This window comes from Limulus polyphemus, unplaced genomic scaffold (assembly GCF_000517525.1).
Source record: "Limulus polyphemus unplaced genomic scaffold, Limulus_polyphemus-2.1.2 Scaffold997, whole genome shotgun sequence".
NCBI classification, from domain to species: domain Eukaryota; kingdom Metazoa; phylum Arthropoda; class Merostomata; order Xiphosura; family Limulidae; genus Limulus; species Limulus polyphemus.
The window spans coordinates 235741-256125 of record NW_013666607.1 but is presented as its reverse complement, the minus strand read 5'-3'; the positions used below and the strand labels follow the sequence as shown (position 1 = coordinate 256125).

Below are 20385 nucleotides of genomic sequence, written 5' to 3'. Positions count from 1 at the left end.
CAGCTTTATTAATTATATTCAGTTAAACATGATGTTTCTCACTCATAATGAGCCTTCTTGTTTCACCATGTTAAACATCTTACTATAATGGACACAGCATGTATGTCAGTATCTATGTATGTAATCAAAAATACAGAAAAGTCTTTAAACAATCAACATTTCATCTCTGCATCAATATGTTGATGTTTAAAGACTTTTCTGTATTTTTGATTACATACATAGATACTGACATACATGCTGTGTCCATTATAGTAAGATGTTTAACATGGTGAAACAAGAAGGCTCATCAGGAGTGAGAAACATCATGTTTAACTGAAAATAATTAATAAAGCTGAAACCAACTCCACTCATTAGGAGTCAGGAAATCCATATTTAATTGCTTCTGGTTTTTCATCACATACCTTGTTCGTTACGTATTTTATATCAATTATGTACAAAATTAACATTTTATGGCTATTATTATCTGATACAAGTTAGTTGTAGGAAGCTTACATTCAGTACGAAAACTTGGTACTAATAATGTAGGTTAATAAATGACAAGAAAACAGAAAACACAGGGTTTCTTCTAACTAATAGTTTCTTCATAACAAGCTTTTGACTATGCTGCAGCTGTTAAAAGTTTTTTATGATAAACTATTTTCTGTGTAGAAACCATAACTTACTTCACTTTTTTGTCACTTAGTAATTAATGTTGGATAAAAATATGTGCTGTCAACTCTGATTTAACATTGGTTAAGCCTAATGAACTGAATTTGTTTATTAGGTTTTGTTGGGCGAAAGAAGGTATAAATTAGAATTGTACGAGTGTAAATCCCTAATCTGTATGTTATAAAATAAATTCAATAAAACATATATTATAATAACCATAAGATTCTTTTCAAAATTTTCAGAGCTTTCACATCAAAAGAGTTAATTCATTACTCAACCCTCTTTGTTCTTAAAATGTTTATTATTTAACCCTCTTCGTTATATAAGTTAAAGAACATGTCAATAAAAATTGGAATTCTTAATAATTTTTGTGGTGTACTTGACTAAGTCAGTGTTCTTATATATTACTTTGCAATGATTTTTGTCTATTCAAGTCTGCCAAATACACAAAATTCTGAGGCAGCCTTGGTAACCAGCACCTTGGAAGTAACTGTATTAAAACAAACACATGAAGATGCTTACAATCAGAAGAAATACAGTAAATTAGCTGGGATGATAGGACAGGTGAGATTAATGTTAAGTAATTAAAATATTAATACTAGCTCTTGGACAACTTAATGCTCGGGATAAGAATTTTCTGCTTGGGGCTTCAGTCTGTAGCTCAGATAGTAAGATGTTGATCTCAAAACACATGTGACCCTGGGCTCCTAGATTGAAACCCTGGTTAAGGCAGGTTTCTTAACATTTTGATTCCTTATAATGTGTTTTAGCATGCCAAGAAGTCACAATAAAAATTATGTAACTTTATTCTAAAACATCCTTTTGATAGTTATGTTGTAAGTATTCTTGGCATAATAGCCAAGGACACAAGATCTTGATACTTATTTTTCCAAATAAGCCTATAGAAGGCAATTTAAGTCAGGTACCCTTACCTTTGAAATATTGAAAATCTGTCTTTCTTGACTCAAACATTTTTAATGTCCTTTATCATGCTCACTTACCCATAATTATCCACTCTCCCGTCTTCCATATGCATCTTGAGACCTTACATGAGCTCTTGAGAGTGCTAGTGTTACGTTAGACTCTTCAGTATTTGAATATTTATTTCTTCCACTTTCTCTACTTGTACTTGGTTTATTGCTGGTGGCTTTAGAAATTAGCAAGTTATCAATAGACTTCATATTATACTTCTCATATTACTTCTCCAGTTTTGACCCTCAGCTTGTATGGTTATTTGGGGGCAGTTTTCCACATGGTCTTTTTCCTTGACCCATTGTCAGTTTTCTACCATGTGTGCTATGACTTGTCTTATTTCGAGACTTTCATTTTCAGCAATATTATTAGCTAATAGTTATTCTAGCTTGTCCTCCTGACTTTTTTTTTATCATCAAATATATACTTTGTACATTCTTCATAAAGTGTGTGTCCCACTGAGTTTGTTTCTAATGCCACATGGCTCTTATGTTCCAACGACACTTTAGCTTGTCTTGCTGTGTTGACTGGTTCCTCCTCTATCAGAAAGTGGCTATTGAAACAATACTTCGTGTTTCCCCAGATGTTTACTTTTGTCTTTTTGTAGTGCTGAAAAAATCAGGAGATTGGTAATTGATAATAGACCTTTTTCATCTCAGTTATCTGTACGTTCCTCATTGCAACATGAAAATCATAAGCACCTTAAGGAATTCCTTTATCACAGTTTTTGGATGATGAAAGTGGATGTAAAGATGCTTATTTACACTTTCCAGTTCTTCCCATTTTCTCAAAGTTTGCTTTTTATTCTTAGCTTTGGGAGTAGTTTTATCAGTTCACAGCCTACCTTTTCAGTCTCATTTCACAAATGTCACCAATGTATTTGCTGGTCTTCTACACATTCTCATATTGGTTTTTCTTCATTATATGCATGATTAGCTTATTTTTGCTTAGTCATCTCTCCAGTCATGAACTCAAAGTTTTTAAACCACCCATCCTCTCTGGGATGGTTTATTCATGAGTCCAAGTCTCAGCTTGTTTTTCAATATTTGTTGCATTTGGGATAAACACTTTTCAACTGTGTCCTTTGGCTTTGCAATCCCATGTGTCTCAATCGTGCCTACTTCTCTTCTCTTTTCCTAGTGACTCAGAGGTAAGTCTCAAGACTTATAATGCTAAAAACATGTTTTTATACCTATGGTGAGTATAACACTGATAGCCCATTGTGTAGCTGTGTGCTTAACAATAAACAAACAAACCTCTATCTGCCAAATATATTTTCTCTGATTTGGTGATGATGGCTTTTATATAAAAGAATTCCTTTGGGTCATGTTCACATGAAACATCTTTAATGGGATCTTGTCTCTCAGCAACGTCCATTTTTATACCTGTTGTCCCAAAGAGTTACCATTTCTCCTTCTACTGTTGATTACCTTCACATTTGTTTCATTAAATAGTTTGCAACTATAGGCTCCCCTTTCCTTCTGCCTTATCTAAGTCTGCACATTTTCATGGATACCTTTCGCATGTTTTTGGGTGCTATATTGGAGGAACATAATTTTTTGGGTCTCTCATATCATCAGGGAACACTTTCTCACATCAATATTTTGGAGCTTTGTAAAGTTCAACATTCGTATCTAGCATTCCAACCCTAGTTACACCATCATTATGCTTTTCTTCACACAACTGTCTCTTGTGGTGGTGTATATTAAATCTCAGGGTGAAACTTGATCTCACAGCCTATGTTTTATTACAATCTCTTTCTCTCTACTTCTTTGGCTACATTAGCATCATATTTATCTCTGAGCTTGTTTTCTGCCATGTGTTTTGAAAATTCTTGCAGATTCTCTTTGCAAAAGGTGGGCCCTCAGTTTTTCAGCAGTTATGCCTTTGGCTTTGTCATCCTATAATCAATGCACTTGCTACAATAATCAGTCATTTTCTTTAATAGTCTACAGTTCCATTTACTACTTTTCTAGAAGTAGATGCTTTAGCCAGTCTTCGGAGATCCTTTATCTCTCTCTCCTTACCCTCCTTTCCATCTTCTTCCTCAGTTATTGGCCTAGATCAGTTTGTTTAATTTTTAAGTTCTGTTATTGCTCATCTATTTTAGAGGAGTCCTATTCCATTATCTATTTTGAAAAATTTACTGCACCAATGTCATTCATCACTTACAGCTTCAAGGCTGGCTGTTATGGGTCCCTTTGCTAGAGAAGTCAGCTTCTCTTGTAGCATATCTCAAATGTTTTCCACATTCTTGCAGATGTTCATCCCTCACCATTTACCAATTTCATTAGTCTATCTTCAGGAGTTTATGCCTTTGACATTTTTTTATGTTTGTATTTCTTCAATTCCTCAGCAGATTAACTGGTTTTTCATGTGCTTATGTCATAATTGTCACTTGTCTGCTAATTCTATTTCAGGCTACAGGATATCCCTCTCTGCCATCTTTAGGTACCACAGAAGATATCTTCCCCTCTCTTTCAGGACCTTCCTTTATTACCTAGATGATGTCCTTTGTTGGATTTAAGTCTGGTCATTACCTATCTTACTTTTTCTCTTGAACCTTTAGTGACTTGTACACTCTATGTCTTTCCTTGAAGACATATTTTCTGCTGTTTGTTTTAGGTAGGAGATGATCAGACATTTTTGCCATTGATGCTTCTTTTACTCTATTTTTATCCAAGATGATTCTGTATTTATATTCTGTTAGAACCTTTCTAACAAAGACTTGTACTATGAGAGACGGTCACTGCTGTTTTTCCGCAATTGTGTTACACACCCTGACTGACTCATATTTTCGTTCAGAAGAACGTTTTCTTTGTCCTGTCAGGACTGTTTATTTGCTACCTTGCCTGAACAGAATTTCTCAGAGAGGAATGGCATCAGTTGTTTATACCTTCTTATGTATTTCCTTCCACAAGGTTTGCTTCATTGCATATTAAGAATTGGCTTGTGCAGCTGATACTTCATCTTGTCTCTATCAAGATGTACCCACAAACCTTCAGTATGAATTTCAGGTTTCATCACAACAAAATTTGCCATTTGGTTTCCTGGATTTAGTACCCTTTAGAAGACATCTTACAAGACTGGCCTGTAAACAGTTCCAAATACTTTTATTGAATTTAGTTTCATTACATTGCTGTCTCTTCAGCTTCAAGATTTTGTGTGTCGTCTGTGGTCACTCTCCAAGCCAGATAGAATCCATAACAGGTTATTCCGACACGATACATTACCTCCATTCACAAAAAAAACTATTCTTGTTCAGTGCTGCCCTCTATATGCAAAATAGTTTTCCCTATGCCACGAGCATTGAGCTCCCACCTACCCTAATATCAACACAGTTCAAATGTGTCTCACATGTAAATCATCATGCAACAAACCTCCACTAGTAGGAGTGCGACACACCTTCCTGACACATGTGACTCCCTCTTTTTGATTCTACCAAACTATCACTTCTCGTTTGGCAGTGCTATCATCAAGACTTTTTTTGTTTGTGCTCTCTACTCTTTGTTTTATTTTGAAATTTCATATGAAATGGAGATATTTTCAGTTTTTTTCTTCTTCATTTTACCTGTTTTAAGTGATAACTTACCTTTATTGTTCTTCTTTTTTTTGGGGGGGGGGGTTCACTAAAGCTTATGTTTCCACTTTAAAAATGTTATTTATTTCCAGCACAATTACTTAAGCTTCAGGTGGTGGTACTCGACTGAGGAATTGTCAGCTTTAATATATTGGGAAATTGATCGTTATATGAGTTGACCTTCATCAGGCCTCGAGTTTGGTGGCTCAGACATTTTGGTTTGTCTAATTTGTTATAGCTTTTTGAATATTTTGTATTAATATTATTATTTGTAGTTATTTGGTTTCAATGACATACATTTAGTTAGCTTTGTACCTACTTCTTGTAAGGATAGGGTTTTTTAATTAAACTTAAAGTTTAGTGATATTCTTTTATACTACGTTAGTTTAGGCTTAACACGTGTCTTTGCAATTTTAAGTTTACCTGTCATTTATCTTTTTGGTAAATTGTAAATTATGTTAAGTATATTGTTTCTTCAATAAATACCATCTATTAAATTTTTTATTGTCAATATACACTTACCTACTTTACAATATAACAACTTTTTCATTTTCATAATTAATTATATTTTATACTTTTTCCGATTAATTTCGTCTTTGAGGACCCCACTTTCTCCCACTATTGCTCACCTTCCTCCTCAAACTGCCAAACTCACTTGGGACGATGTCTCTTTTGACAATTTTCTCCCACCTGATTATGAGTTGGCCTTCCCAGGCCTCTACTGCAGAGTCTACTAAGCCTACCTCAGCCCTTTTTATACACATTTCACAGTTGTTGTTTTTTGTTCCTCCTTTTCCAGACATTTTGGTTCATGCTGGGCCTTTCTGGTCTCTCTTTTGAGAGATGGTGTTGGCAAGCCTCGCCCTCCACATGCTTTGGTTCATTTTACCATAGCTTACCATCAGGCAGATTGTTTTTTGTTTTTTTTGCTTCTCTGCACTTTGAATCTCTGTTGCCTGTATGGCAAGCAGAATCTGTTAATCCTATCTTTTTCTCCCTAGCCAAGTTTTCCAGCCTTCATCTTCCTCTATTGCCTCTCCTACTGGTATTGGCCACTATACATCTTCTTTCTGAGGCGTTCCATCTATTTCTTGGAGATTTTCGTGGTATACCTTCCTCCTCCTTACCTCCATGATGGGGTGATTGCCATCTTTGGCTCTTTCCCTACAAACATGGCTTTTTTGTGGGTTGGAATCCCTATCCCACCAAACATGCTCGCCCTTTCAGCCATGAGGGTGTTATATGTGATGGTCAATCCCACTATTCATTGGTAAAAGAGTAGCCCAAGAGTTGGTGGTGGGTGGTGATGACTAGCTGCCTTCCCTCTAGTCTTACACTGCTAAATTAGGGATGGCTAGTGCGCGAAATTAAAAAAAAAAAGCAGACTGACCCACCTCAATCACTTCTTGGTTCTTTCCCTTTTTCCTTTATTGTCTTTTATCACACTGTGGTGGGCCTTTTCTCCAGGACTGAGGATGCCATGGACAATGTTTTGTATTCTTATGCCCACATTCCTATTTTTCATCTCTTGTGGCACTGTCTACAGTTTGTTCACCATGGGGTTTGGTACTAGTTTCATGCCTTGCCCTTTGAGCATGTTTCAGATCTGTATGTCTTTGTCTCCTGTTCTTCATCCATTTGCCTTGGCTGTCAATGTATTCAGACAGGATTGGGACCTGTTTATACCTTTATTTTCTCATCACACTCCTCATCTTCCCCGAGCAATTTTGTTCATCCTTGCCACTCTGTATCAGGTTTTTCTGATTGCTCCTTCCTGGTCAACACAGATATGGTTTTCTCAGCTGCTTGAGCTCGATCAGTCCTTTTTGTTCTGGATGGATATTTCCAACCCTCCACTTTGGTGGCTCGTGAGCCATGTTCTTCGTTTTCATTTCCTTCTATTTCCCAAGTTTAATCCCAGTCAGATCCAGTTGGCCTTCTACACCCTGTACTTGCTCTGGTTGCTTCATTGCCTTCAAGGCTTTTTTCTGTTGGTTCCTTTTCCTGCTGTTTCATTCCCTGGCACAACTCTTCTGTTTGTGACTTTTTCCTTCCTCCCTTAACCTTTGGATTCAGCTTTTGAATCGATTGGCCTTTTCAGGTATGCTTAAACTAGTCAAATCCACACTGTAAGGCCATGAAGACTTAACAATTATAATTTCCATAGCCAGTATATGCACACTGTTGAGATATGGTGTTCCCCAAGATCACTTGTAGGTTTTCCTCATGATATATTTGCTTCATTCACATGCCCTTTCCAGACTTTCCTAACCAATGGACTTCATGGTTAAAGTAGAAGGAGATAGCTGTCCATTACTGCCATTCCTTAGAGTGATCTGCTTTTCAAAATAGGGTTTTCATGGTCTCTTGTTGCATTGTCTCCAATGTTGACGTTCCTCCAGACTCTCCACCCCTTTTTCTCCCTCCTGTTTCTTCCAGTGGAGTATGGGAGTCCTTACCACTTTCCAATTCCAAGCCACTGGAGTGGTGGACCATGGAGGCATCCTCCTGAATGTGATAATGATATATGATACAAGTAATGATAAATCCATTCAGTTGAGAGTAGGGCAGTGGTGTTCTGCTTTTATAGATGATGAGATGTCCTCCAGTCTGTTGCTCAATCTCTGTATGGGTTTATCCCAGGGGTTATTGTAGCTTTGGAGTAAGCAGTCAAAATTGCAGTTCACCCCCTCGATTGGGATCCCTCATCCTACCCCCACATGGATATTGGTTCCCAGTGGCTGGGTTTTGGATTCAGAGCTGAACCAATCAACATAAGTCCTTACACATGTATTATAGGTGTTGTGGGTCACAGTGGTGGAACTTGCAGATTAAGACAGTTCTTCCTCTTACGATATCCCTCTATGATTTTATTATACCAAGGATATTATTGCACTGGGGATGGTTCCTATTGGATAGATTTTGAGTGAGATAGCTTACAATACAGAGACATCTTTATTATACCGATTGTCTGAATGTTAGGTTCCCAGATCGGTAAAACAATTTATCACATTGCTATCATGTGTCCCCTTCATACATTTAGGGGGTATGAGATTCCCTTCAGCTTGCTGAACTTAAAGTGAAGAAAGTATGATCTTCTTTCCTATCCCCCACCAAATGGCTGGATTTTGAATTGTAATTAACTTACTGATGGTATGATCCTCATCCTACCCCCGCATGGATGTTGGTTCCCGGTTGCTGGATTTTGGATACAGTTAACTTGCCATGTACGGTCCATCATGCCTTACCCACTCTACACCTAGAGGCACATCCTTTTATTCTCACCCACATTGATGTACTCTATATGATTGAGATTCCAATATCATGTGGTTTGATTCCCTATCCAACCATTGTTCTCTCCCTTTTGGACATGCTCCTCCCAATTTCTGCCCATGTCAGTGACACCTCTTTCCACACTGGGTGAAGAGTATACCTGGTATAGAAGTGGTGCAGTCTCCCACGTATGATCCCCCTACGGTGAGGATCTACTCTTTTAGGGTGTCCTTCGGATGCTTCTTTCTTTCCCTCGCACCAGTCCCTCCACCCATTCAATGTGGGATTCTAATTATTTATGTTAGTGGAGGTAATGTACCATATTGGAAGTGATAATTTTCCTATACTGAAAATGTATTTCCGATAGGTGATTACCTCCTCTCACTCTTCCCACCGTTCCTCCCCCTTTTAAAAACTGGTGCTTCCTTTTTCTTCCAAAGTGATAATTTGGTAGAATCAAATAGAGAGAATCACATGTATCAGGAGGGTGTGTCACACTCCTGGTGATGGAGGGTTGTTGCATGATGATTTGCATGTGAGACACATTTGAACTGTGTTGATATTAGGGTAGGTGGGAGCTCAATGCTCGTGGCATAGGGAAAACTATTTTGCATATAGAAGGCAGCACTGAAAGAGAATATCTATTTATGTGAGGGGAAGTAAGTACCTATCAGAAATACATTTTTAGTATAGGAAAATTACACTTTTTCTGTTCTGACCATCATCCACTGTTAACCTTTTCCAGAGAGTCTGGGAGTATAAAATATTTAAAAAAAAAAGAAAATACTGCTAGTAATATTTGAATATATTAGGAGATTCTGCATTTATAGGAACTTGTCCAGTCAGGATTTGCATGTTCATTAATCTCTACATTTGTCCTAGAGAGTGGTGTTCTCTGGAAGTGGACATAGGATTCCACCTGGTGGTTAATGATGCCTTGGCAGGTACCTTTCCCACCACTGTGTGCACATCCTTGCATGGCTTTTGAGGTATCTGAGACACCCATTTTCAATATATTTCTCAGCTTCAACCAGAATTGGAGCCATCTCCCTTTTCATTGTTTCTTTTCTCTTGTTTTTGATGTTTCTGTGTTCCAGAACAGCTGCTGGATTGTGTCCACCCATTTTATTTGACTAGGCTGCTCCCCCCCAAGAACTGTCCCCTACAGGAACCAGTTGTAGTATTCTTCCTACTTGTGTCCCCATTGTTTACTTCTTGGGTACAACAAACCTTTCTTGTCCTCACTGACCTTTTTTTTTGTATGAATTGAAAAGCATCAAGGATGTTGAGAAAAATGCCTTATTTCTGAGTGTCCTTTGGTCTAGTCTTTCTATAAGACTTCTCCCTTAAATCAAGTTCCATTTCAAACCTCTAAAATACTTTCCCACCAACCTTCCCACAACCAGATTTTCATCATTATTATAACTTTCAATAAAATGTAAATTGTAGTGAGAAAACAAAACTCTTGTAATATTTCCCAATGCATATGCAATACACGACATGGAAGGTGGGAGAACGGGTAAGTGACACATGCTGTGCAATGTATAAAGGACAGTCAGAATATCTGGGTCACATGTTTTGTTAACAGGAAGAGTGCAAGCTCAACAATGAAATACTTGTAGCATTAGCAAAGCTTCTTTTGATCACACCAGCTCAATGAAAAATGTTTCAGGTTTATAAAATGTATTTCTATACGAACAGGTTTTGACACTAAATTATACAACCTGAGCTAAACTAGTTGAAGTATTATACTGATCACAAAATATGTGATGTTTGCTTTCATATTCAGTTTTAATGATTTTTCCATCTGAAGGTTTTATTCTCCTCATCGCTAGCAATAAAATTGATATAAATGATCCTCCTATCAAGATATAATTGAGTGATTTAATCAATTAATCAAAATTATAATTATATTAATTGTCAGGAAAATAATCAGCTAATCAAAATTAGGTTTCTGGTTATTACTATTTTCATCTATTCCAATTATTCAAGTAATCAAAATATTGCCATTTTTTTGTTTGTATTGTTACTTCAGCTTTGGTGATTTGGGAGGAGGACTTCCTTTTCAAAAGTCTTAACTCTAAGTAATGACATTATTCAACTGACAAATACCACTAATCACCTAGCTCTAAATACACAGGTTCAAAACAACACGTTTTGAAGTTTGTTAATTAAGTACATGTGGAAGATCTATATGTCTTATAATAGTTTAATAATATAGGATTTTTAATAGAATATATCTCATTGTTGCAGTACATACTCATTTGTTGATTTTTCTACAAACATGAACTCTTTTTAAATTATGTAGATGTGAAGAGAGCAATTCATTTACAGATATTTCATCAATAACACATATGTAATTCTTTATCCATTACATTGGTGCTGTAAAACATTTCGTGTTATTTTTTTTTCACTTTTAATTTTAAACTTCTAGATTGTTTGTTTGTAGTTAAGTACAAAGCTACACAATGGGCTATCTGTGTTCTGCCCATCATGGGTATCGAAACCTGGTTTCTAGCATTGTAAGTCCACAGACATATTACGATGCTGCTGGGGGGGGGGGGCAAACTTCTAGATGAATCAGAGTGATGCAATACTGTTTTAGCAGGTATGAATAAGGCTTAACTCACTTTACCTTTCATGTGCTTGCTAAAATAATATCCTACTGATATATTTCATCTGTAATTAAAATATCCATTTGCTTTTTTTTTGTCAGAAACTCAAGAAGGAATGAAGATACAGTTTCAATAAACATAAAGAAATTTGATCTTAATAATAATCTGAAAATGGAATAGACTTTTCGAAAAAAACAAAAACATGGAAAATACTGACTGGAGCATACCTAAGTAGAGAATATAAAATGTTTAAAGTTAAACATCAATATAAGCATTACATGGAGTTTGGAGCTAATTTATGATTATCAGCATAATCGAATCACTCCTTATTGGTAAAGCTGATTTAAATATCTATTTTTATATTTCAGCTTACTCGTGAGCACTTGAAAGAACCAAAGTACAACACCCCGAAATATAACAATTTGAAACATTTGAAACACAAAGAAATTAGTACATATGTAAGTAAAACAAAAGAAGATGATGTCATGACTGTTAAAACAGAGATACAAGATGTTATAAGAGATGCAGGAATTGTAGAGGATAAACAGCTTGTGTCAGAAGGTAGCTCAAGAGAAGAAGAAGATCAAGTTAACGTTCCAGTGTATATAGTGGAAGATCAGAGATCTATAAGCACAACAGGAACCTGTGCGTCAAGACATGTGCATTATTCTCTCAATGACATGTTGCCAACGGACAAAATTGGTGAAATTACCATGTTAGAAAAACATTTACAGGAAGGAAAAACTGGTAGTGTAGAAAGTATTTCAAACAAAGATTATAATATCCAATTAAGTTCCTTTATCAGTGAAGATCAAGAATCTTTTTCAGAAGAGCAGCAGAAAATTGTCTTGACCGATTGTTCTAGATTAGATGACCAAAATGTGAACTTTGGAACTCATCAAGCAGGTGATCGAGTTAGAATCACACAAGTATTGCCTGGTGAAAACAAAGCTGATTTTCCATCATACTTAAGGGAGACAGGTACAATTCATCAAAATACTGTGTTTTCAGATTCAATGGAGAAAGAGGACAGTGGTCATCAGAATAAATCTGAAATCACTGGGAGTATTGTTAATTTAAACCATGATACTGAAGACAACTCCGATGTTAATACATGTACAGAAAGCAGTCTTATTACTGGAAAATCTAAACATCCTTCTGGGTGTAGTGGGGATACTTTAACTTCTGATATTTCTAGTCTTCTATGTGATGGCTCCTCTGGTTATGCTGGTCAAATTAAGTTGGAAGAAACTGGTTCAAAGATAACATGGACAGAAGCTTCACAGTGCCAGGAAGAAGGCTTATCTAAAATACAAAGTAGAGAAAAAATGTATGCTAAATCTAAGAATTATCAACTGCACTCAACCATAGATGAAAAACGTCCTCTAAGTAATCAATCAGATTTATGTAGAAGTGGGAGAAGAGGAGGCCTGAAGCAAGATTTTGAATATGTTTTTTTAACTCCAACAGAGCTACCAAAGTTTGAGAAAATAGAAAAAATGGAACACAAGTTTGTACTTTCTTCAGTTGACGATGAAAAAAACATCACCACCAAAAGTATGGTAAGACAAACATAAATATGCATATACTTGTTCAACTGTTGTTCTTACTATCAATCTTATGTACATTAAAGGCTTGAAAATTACCTGTCTTGTTTTATTTTTGTGAACGTAGCCTGTGTTATTCTTTGAAAATTTAGCCAAAAGGACCTTCAGTTTTTAAGGAGTTTTAATGAATTATTTTTATTTCATAACAGACTTTATGTTTGTTGTGTATTTTGGTTTACATATTATCTATTGGGTGTACAAAGTCCTTCTTTTTATGTATCACGTTAGCATAAACCAGTTTTTGCTAGAAAACTAGTTTGATCAAACAGTTAGACATCCATAAATTTTCAACATATTGAATTAAACAAATTCTATATTCAATCTCAACTGATTTTTCAATATTTGTATCATAACCTCAAAATTAGCAAGGATTATATAAAATATGCAGAAAGATATTTTCAACTTAAATTTTAGTAGTATTTTATATTTTACTTACATTATGGTTCTCGGTGGTTTAACAAATATTGATGAGATTTGGAAGTTTAAACCATTTTATAATTAACTGTTTAATCTTAGGACCTGCATCAAAGGGATAAGAACATCAATTCTGGTTCAACATACGAAGATGTTTTGAAGACTCTAGATTTACTGGAGCAAGAAGAGAGAGGTACCAGTCATTATTTTTATAGTTTTATTAGTTAAATATTTGAAATATATATTCACTACAGAAGCTAATCCATTACTACTTAAAATACAAACAAACAAGTTGTGTATGATAACTTTGATATAATACAATGAATTTCATTTATAATATACTTTTTAGATTTTTCTCATTTTTCTCTGTCTTCAAAAACTAATAATATATATAAATTGGGATGAAAATTAATGACTAATTACTACTTCAATGAATTTTCATAATAAATTATTTTCATTAATTTATCATATTAAATGATGGTCATTGTTTGATTGATGTATTTGTTTTATTAAGTGTTTTAGAGAACATCTAATACTGTTAGCTAGATTTATGTCAAGTTTTATTTATGCTCTATCTCTTTGTATGTTATTTAAAACTGTCACCACATGACAGTAAAATAAACTATTTTTATTGGATTAAATAAATTATAAAATATCTTTATTATTTTTTACCATTTCTTCAGTCAATTTTTAATAAAATTAAAGTTTTATAATCTATTTTGAACAATCTACCATGACATTTGTTTCTTTAACAAAAAAACTGGAATGCTTATTATTAAAGAAAAACTTCATTGAACAGCCTTGCTGTTACATGTGGATATGAGATACTTGTACCTAGAAGTAATTAAAATCAAGTAAAAAATACTTAAACATAATTTGTTAAAATAAATTAATCAGATTAATGTGGAATCGTAAAGTATTTAGTTCTAGAATTATTATTTCTTTAATCCATGCAAACAGAAATATTTAATTATAGACAACATTTTTTAAGTAGGATCATCTTATTTTAACAGAGTGCAGGCTTAGAGTAGAAAATTCTGTAGACCAAGTAGTACAGCCCAGCTGTGAAAAATACAGGTAAGCTCTTATCAATTTATAAAATTTTAACGCTTACATGTATTATTGTGTGATTTGAATAAAACAGAATAGTGGTAGTGTTTTTGTGTAATAAATAGGAGTTTGTTGTAGTGAGCTTATTATAGATTCCTATTGTTAGGAAATTGTTTACATTTATCTTCAAAAGCTGTGTAGAATTAATAAATTGTAAAAGAAACAATACTTTTTTTTGGGTTAATGTTACTGTTTAGTTATTACTAAAACCTGGTTAAATAAGAGAGCTGGGAACTAAGGAAAAAAAGAGGAAGTCTTGTTAATAAGAACTGAAACGAAAAGGCTGAGATGGCTGTTAGAACCGTTACTGAAAGAGAAGAGAATGAATAAAGAAATTAAGGAAGTGGCAGGAGTCTGTGGAATTGAGGAAAAAACAATAAAATGACACCACAATAGGGATGCTTAACATTGCAATTTGTACTGTCAGGACGTCAGTAAAGTGTACATGTGCCATGAATCATGAGATGAATTATGCCCCCTGTAGGCTACAATACAACATGACATGTGAACTTCAAAAACAATAAATAAAACTATTACTTTTATAAAAATATTTTGTTTACTTTTGAAACAACACTTTTTGGGACCATGCTGTCATCTAGAATGTTATATGTACACAAGTTAACTAAGGTTATCTATGTTATAGTAATTTTCCTAAAAATATTGCTCAATTGTTAAACTTTATTGCAACTACAAATAGCTGCTTTCGTTAAAGACTTTTTTGTTAAACTTTTGATCCCACTTGATATTAGGTCAAACATGTTGCTCCATAATCAGTAGACCAAGCATGCTGCCACAGAATCAGTAGACCAAGCATGCTGCCACAGAACCAGTACACCAAGCATGTTGCCATAGAATCAGTAGAACAGTCATGCTACCACAGAATCAGTAGAACAGTCATGCTACCACAGAATCAGTAGAACAGTCATGCTGCAACAGAACCAGTAGAACAAGTATGCTGCCAAAGAATCAGTAGACCAAGCATGCTGCCACAGAACCAGTACACCAAGCATGTTGCCATAGAATCAGTAGAACAGTCATGCTGCCACAGAATCAGTAGAACAGTCATGCTAGAACCAGTAGAACAGTCATGCTACCACAGAATCAGTAGAACAGTCATGGTGCCACAGAATCAGTAGAACAGTCATGCTACCACAGAACCAGTAGAACAGTCATGCTACCACAGAATCAGTAGACTAGTCATGGTGCCACAGAATCAGTAGAACAGTCATGCTACCACAGAACCAGTAGAACAGTCATGCTACCACAGAATCAGTAGACTAGTCATGGTGCCACAGAATCAGTAGACCAAGCATGCTGCCACAGAACCAGTACACCAAGCATGTTGCCATAGAATCAGTAGAACAGTCATCCTACCACAGAATCAGTAGACTAGTCATGGTGCCACAGAATCAGTAGAACAGTCATGCTACCACAGAATCAGTAGAACAGTCATGCTACCACAGAACCAGTAGACTAATCATGCTGTCACAGACCCAGTAGACTAGTCATGCTGCCACAGAACCAGGAGACCAAGCATGCTGCAACAGAACCAGTAGATCAAGCATGCTGCCACAGAATTACCTAAAGTTAAATTTTAAGCATATTTCTAAACATCACACCTTGCTCATTAAAATAGCACAGATTTGGTCATAAATTTACTCTTAGATGTTTAGGTATTAATGGCAATGATAGAGTAATTTCACACACACACAGACATACATAAAACATTAAAAACATGCAACTTGGATATTAGGAATGTTGTATCCTTTGTAATGATAACATACATTATAACATGGTTTTTGTAGCATTATAATTTGTCTTCATTAAACATTTGTAAACGTATGTACACTGTACAATGAGATAAGAATCCTTACGAGTTTAATTCTGTATTGTAGAAGCATTGTTGCTTATCTTGAAGATGTTGAAAGGGAAGATCAGCAGAGAAAGTGTGAAATTCAGTCATCAGAGGTAAGAGACCAATGATGTAGAATCTGATTTACCTCTGCTCAGATATTTCTGTTTTTCTTTGGATTTCTTTCTGTACACATTGTAATACAATATTAAAAATACCAACAGTGTAATGTGATGACACATCACAATAAAAGTGATATTATTTAAAAGACATCACTGAGAATTAACTCGTTACAAGTTTCCTAGGAAAAAAGGATATATTGCATTTTAAGTAACGTTAGTCTTAATGCAGTATTCCCTAGTTCATGTTTTTCTGAGAAGGATTATACTTTATAGCTAAAGCATTAAACACCATAAGTCTTAATAGATTTTAAATGACTGCCTCTTTATCAGCAATGTATTACAAAAGATATGTCTGAAATGCTATTATGTAGTTTAATTACTAGAAGCCCATATAGTACCAATTAAAAATAAGGCATTTTGAAAATTATATCATTTCTGCACATTTGTTGCTAAAAAAAAATATGTTTTATCAGCTAAGGCAATATACATTACAAGTATAAAAATAAATTTACACAGAAGACAAAATTTCTTATCATATTACACATTTGTTTTCACTAAATGTAAAATTGAAAGTATAATCTGTGATGTAGAGGCATAATGCATTCTTGGATTTATCTGCTGTGGACTATAGTTTTGCCTGTTTAAGGCTTATCAGCACAGTTTCATTACGCATACTAGATAAATACAATTTGGCCTTTTATAACGGTGATGTTTATATAATATAAGGTAGGTGGAGTCACATGCAAATAAGCATGCAGCCACCCTCTACCAGTAGAAGTGTGACACACTCTCTTGATACAGGTTATTCCCTCTGTTCTATTCAGCCTAACCTTGACTTCTTGTTTAGGCACAGTCATTTTCGGTTGTTACAAAATTTTGCTCATGTTTTTAACTTTGCACTTGATTGTTTTTGCTTTGTTTCTCGAAGTAGTAGTTTGTTTTCTCCTAGATCTTCGGATCACCAAGTGAACTTTCCTATTATAGACTCACAATACTTGCAGTCTTTGATGTAATTGTGGGCGGCCAATCCTGATTCTCCAGTTAGATTCTCACAGGCCCAATTTTCCATTCTCCGGCTGACACTAACCTCTATCCTAAGGTACCTGTCTTCCATGCACCTCCTAGTCGAGGCTATCCACTGATCCCCTTTGGGGTTTTCAGAGGAGACCCACACCCTCATATCTTCCATGTTGGCACATTTATTCTCTTCAGTCCTTTCCTTCCAAACATGGCTCCTCTGCTGCTGGGTAGGGATACACTTTTGTCTCAGGTGTGCCTACCAACTATTTATCTGCACAACATCATAATAGCACCATTTTCACGCAGATTTCATTTCAAAACACCCCTGAGTTCTTGGAGTTGCAGGTGGTGTCTGCAATGACAACATTCTACCATTTCTTCTTTGGTTTCCAGATTGTCTCAGCCTTCATCTGCCTCTGTTCCCACTACCATTTCCCATCCCACACCTTCTCAACCTTTACCTGTTCCTCTTTCCAGGGTTTTGCCAGTGAATCATCATATATCTCACCTTAGAAGCACACACCGCCAATGGTACCAGTGACTACCCAGTGGAATCTGGCAGGGCAGGTGCACACCTGGCTGGATTTATTGTCATTTCCATTTGATGTGAGTTCACTTTCGATCTTTGTGTTTTTCAGATGCTGTCCAAGGGCCTTTTCATTCACTTCCTTTCCCCTTCCCCCATCTGTTATCAACAGGTCCTGTTTCCTCCCCCCACAACTTGCCAGTGCCTCTTTGAGGCAGTCTTGACTCTTCTCAAAGGTGTTATCAAACCAGTCGTTCAAACCTTTCCAGACTATTTGTGGATCCCCTAAAGACCAGGGACTGGCACCCTCTGGTAGATTTGTCTCAGCTCAGCAGTTTCATAGACCTTCTTCATTTCATCATTGAGTTTTTTTTCTCACTCGATGGTGGACTTTCTCTCCAGGTCTGGAGATGACCAAGGTAGACATCTTGAATACATACCTTGACATCCCTATTGCCCTATTTCCAGATGATACCTTTCATTTGTCTACAAGGATCAGGCTTACCAGTTTCGTGCACTTTGGGCTGACCATGGCACATTATGTGTTTTGTCAAGTTGTCAGGGCCTTTGCCCAGGGCTTACATTTGCATCATTATATGGATGACTGGCTCTAACTGGCTTTATTCAAATTGGTTGCATATGAATACATACAGTTGCTTCTGAGAGAAGGTGGAGAAGTTCTTCCTTTCACCTACCCAATACCTTGTCCACTTGGGTGTCTTTTATAACTACTATCTAAGTCAAGCCCAGCCTGCTTCTCCTTGTTTATGGTCCATAGAACTTTGAGTCACCAAGGCCCTTACCTTTCCTACACTCACTGCATGTGAGGTTCTTTCTCTTTTGGGGATGTAGGCTTCCATGCAAGCTCTTAGGTCGTTCTCACATGTGCAACCTTCAATGAATGCTGCACAACCAATGGAACCTTGCCAGGGTTCTCTTGGACTCCATTATCCATCTCTCACCTAGTTTTTTCACATGATTGCTAGACAGAGACGATATCATGGTAGATATTCTTCTTCCACCTCCTCGTATTGAAGTGCACCTGTTCACTAATGTTTGGAGCATCAGGAGGTTTCAGGTCATTGGTTTCCTATCAAGATGACCATGCATATCAACACCTTGGAACTACTGGCTGTCCATCAGGCTTTGGATCATTTCCTTCCCTCTGGACGAGACAAATTGGTCAGGATTCATTCCAACAATTCGATAGTTGTCTCATACATCAATCAACAGGGTGGCACCCGATTACATTTGCTCTGTTTCTGAACATTGGAAATACTCTTTTGGGCCCATGCTTTTCACACATGCCTCATTGCATGCCATGTTCCAGGTGCATTCAGTTTGGTTGGGGGTAATTTTTTGTCCCAACCAGATCTTCCTGACAGAATGGTCCCTAGACCCTCAGGTTTTTCAGTGGCTCTGCAAACAATGGGGTACTCTTCATTTGGATGCTTTTGCCACACATCACACCATCAAATTACCCCTGTTCTAGTCCCTAGTACCTCATTCCCTGGCTTTAGCTGTTGATGCTCTCATTCAGCACAGGACCAACCTGTACCTATGTGCCTACCCAACATATTCATCTCTTACATCTCATCCATCATCTAGTCCACTCCATGTGGAGTACTTCTAATAGCACTTCTCTGGCCAGCACAGCCCTCATTCCTGGTTCTCACCCTTCTCCAAACAATACCCCCATTAATCTCTCTCTTTTTCTATTCCTCCTCCATCAACCTCAGTCACCAGTTTTCTTCCTGTACTTCCCACCTTCTGTCTTCACATGTGGCTTTTGGCTGGTCCTTTGCACAGAGATCCAGACTATTCAAACACATGTGGTGCTATTTTGTCCCATTCAGTTCACCCTTCCTCACTCATGATTTATCAAAGAAAGTGTTGGGCTTTTGCTGCTGGTCACTACATCATGGATTCCTTCCTTCTCAATGAACCATACCTAATGTTGCAGAATTTTACCTGGCTATTTGATCATAACTCCTCTATATCTGAAACAGCAGGATATTCAGCAACCTTATCCAACATCTTATATTTTACCAGATATTGCAAAGTGTTTTCCTCTTCCACTTTTCCCTTTTTACTTTCCTTCTGGATAAGTCATCCGCCTCACCCTAGAATATTGCCTGATTGGGATATTAATGTTGTTATCTACACCCTTATCCATCTTCCCTTTGTACCCTTGGCCACCTGTTCCCTCTACCATTTATCCTATAAAACCTATTTCCTACTCCTTTTGGTTTGTGATCATTGGAGGTTGGACATCTTTGCCGTTGACATTTCATGTAGTTTTTACCACCTCACTTATCTTCTCCTTTTTCCAGATCCTAGCTTTCTTCCGCAGAAAATTGTGGCTCATGAGGGCAATTCTTATTTTATGCAGTTTCCCCCTCTTCCATTTCCAATTTATGCTCTTATGCAGATCTGGTTAAACTTCTATGTCTCATTCATGCTCTCCATTTTTGTATTGCCCAAATGGCTTCCTACCTTGGTTCTTTTTACAGATTATTCATTCCCTGGAACCCATTCTCTAAATGAGACATTTCACCTTCTACCCTAATAGGTTTGATTCATCAACTTATTCATCTGGCATATACATACCCATTTCCCAATTCTCAACACGTCCTCCAGGTGTCA

At 36.4% G+C, this 20385-nt stretch overlaps 1 protein-coding gene across 1 annotated transcript in view; it reads left to right on the top strand.

The window, feature by feature from the left end:
• Positions 1–20385, top strand: part of LOC106461609 (centrosomal protein of 131 kDa-like) — a 52358-nt gene that overhangs the window by 4961 nt on the left and 27012 nt on the right. The window contains exons 4-8 of the mRNA XM_013921449.2: positions 1083–1212; positions 11457–12650; positions 13212–13302; positions 14123–14186; positions 16115–16187. Of these exons, the coding sequence (XP_013776903.2) occupies positions 1083–1212; positions 11457–12650; positions 13212–13302; positions 14123–14186; positions 16115–16187 (1552 nt within the window). The remainder of the gene's footprint in view (positions 1–1082; positions 1213–11456; positions 12651–13211; positions 13303–14122; positions 14187–16114; positions 16188–20385) is intronic.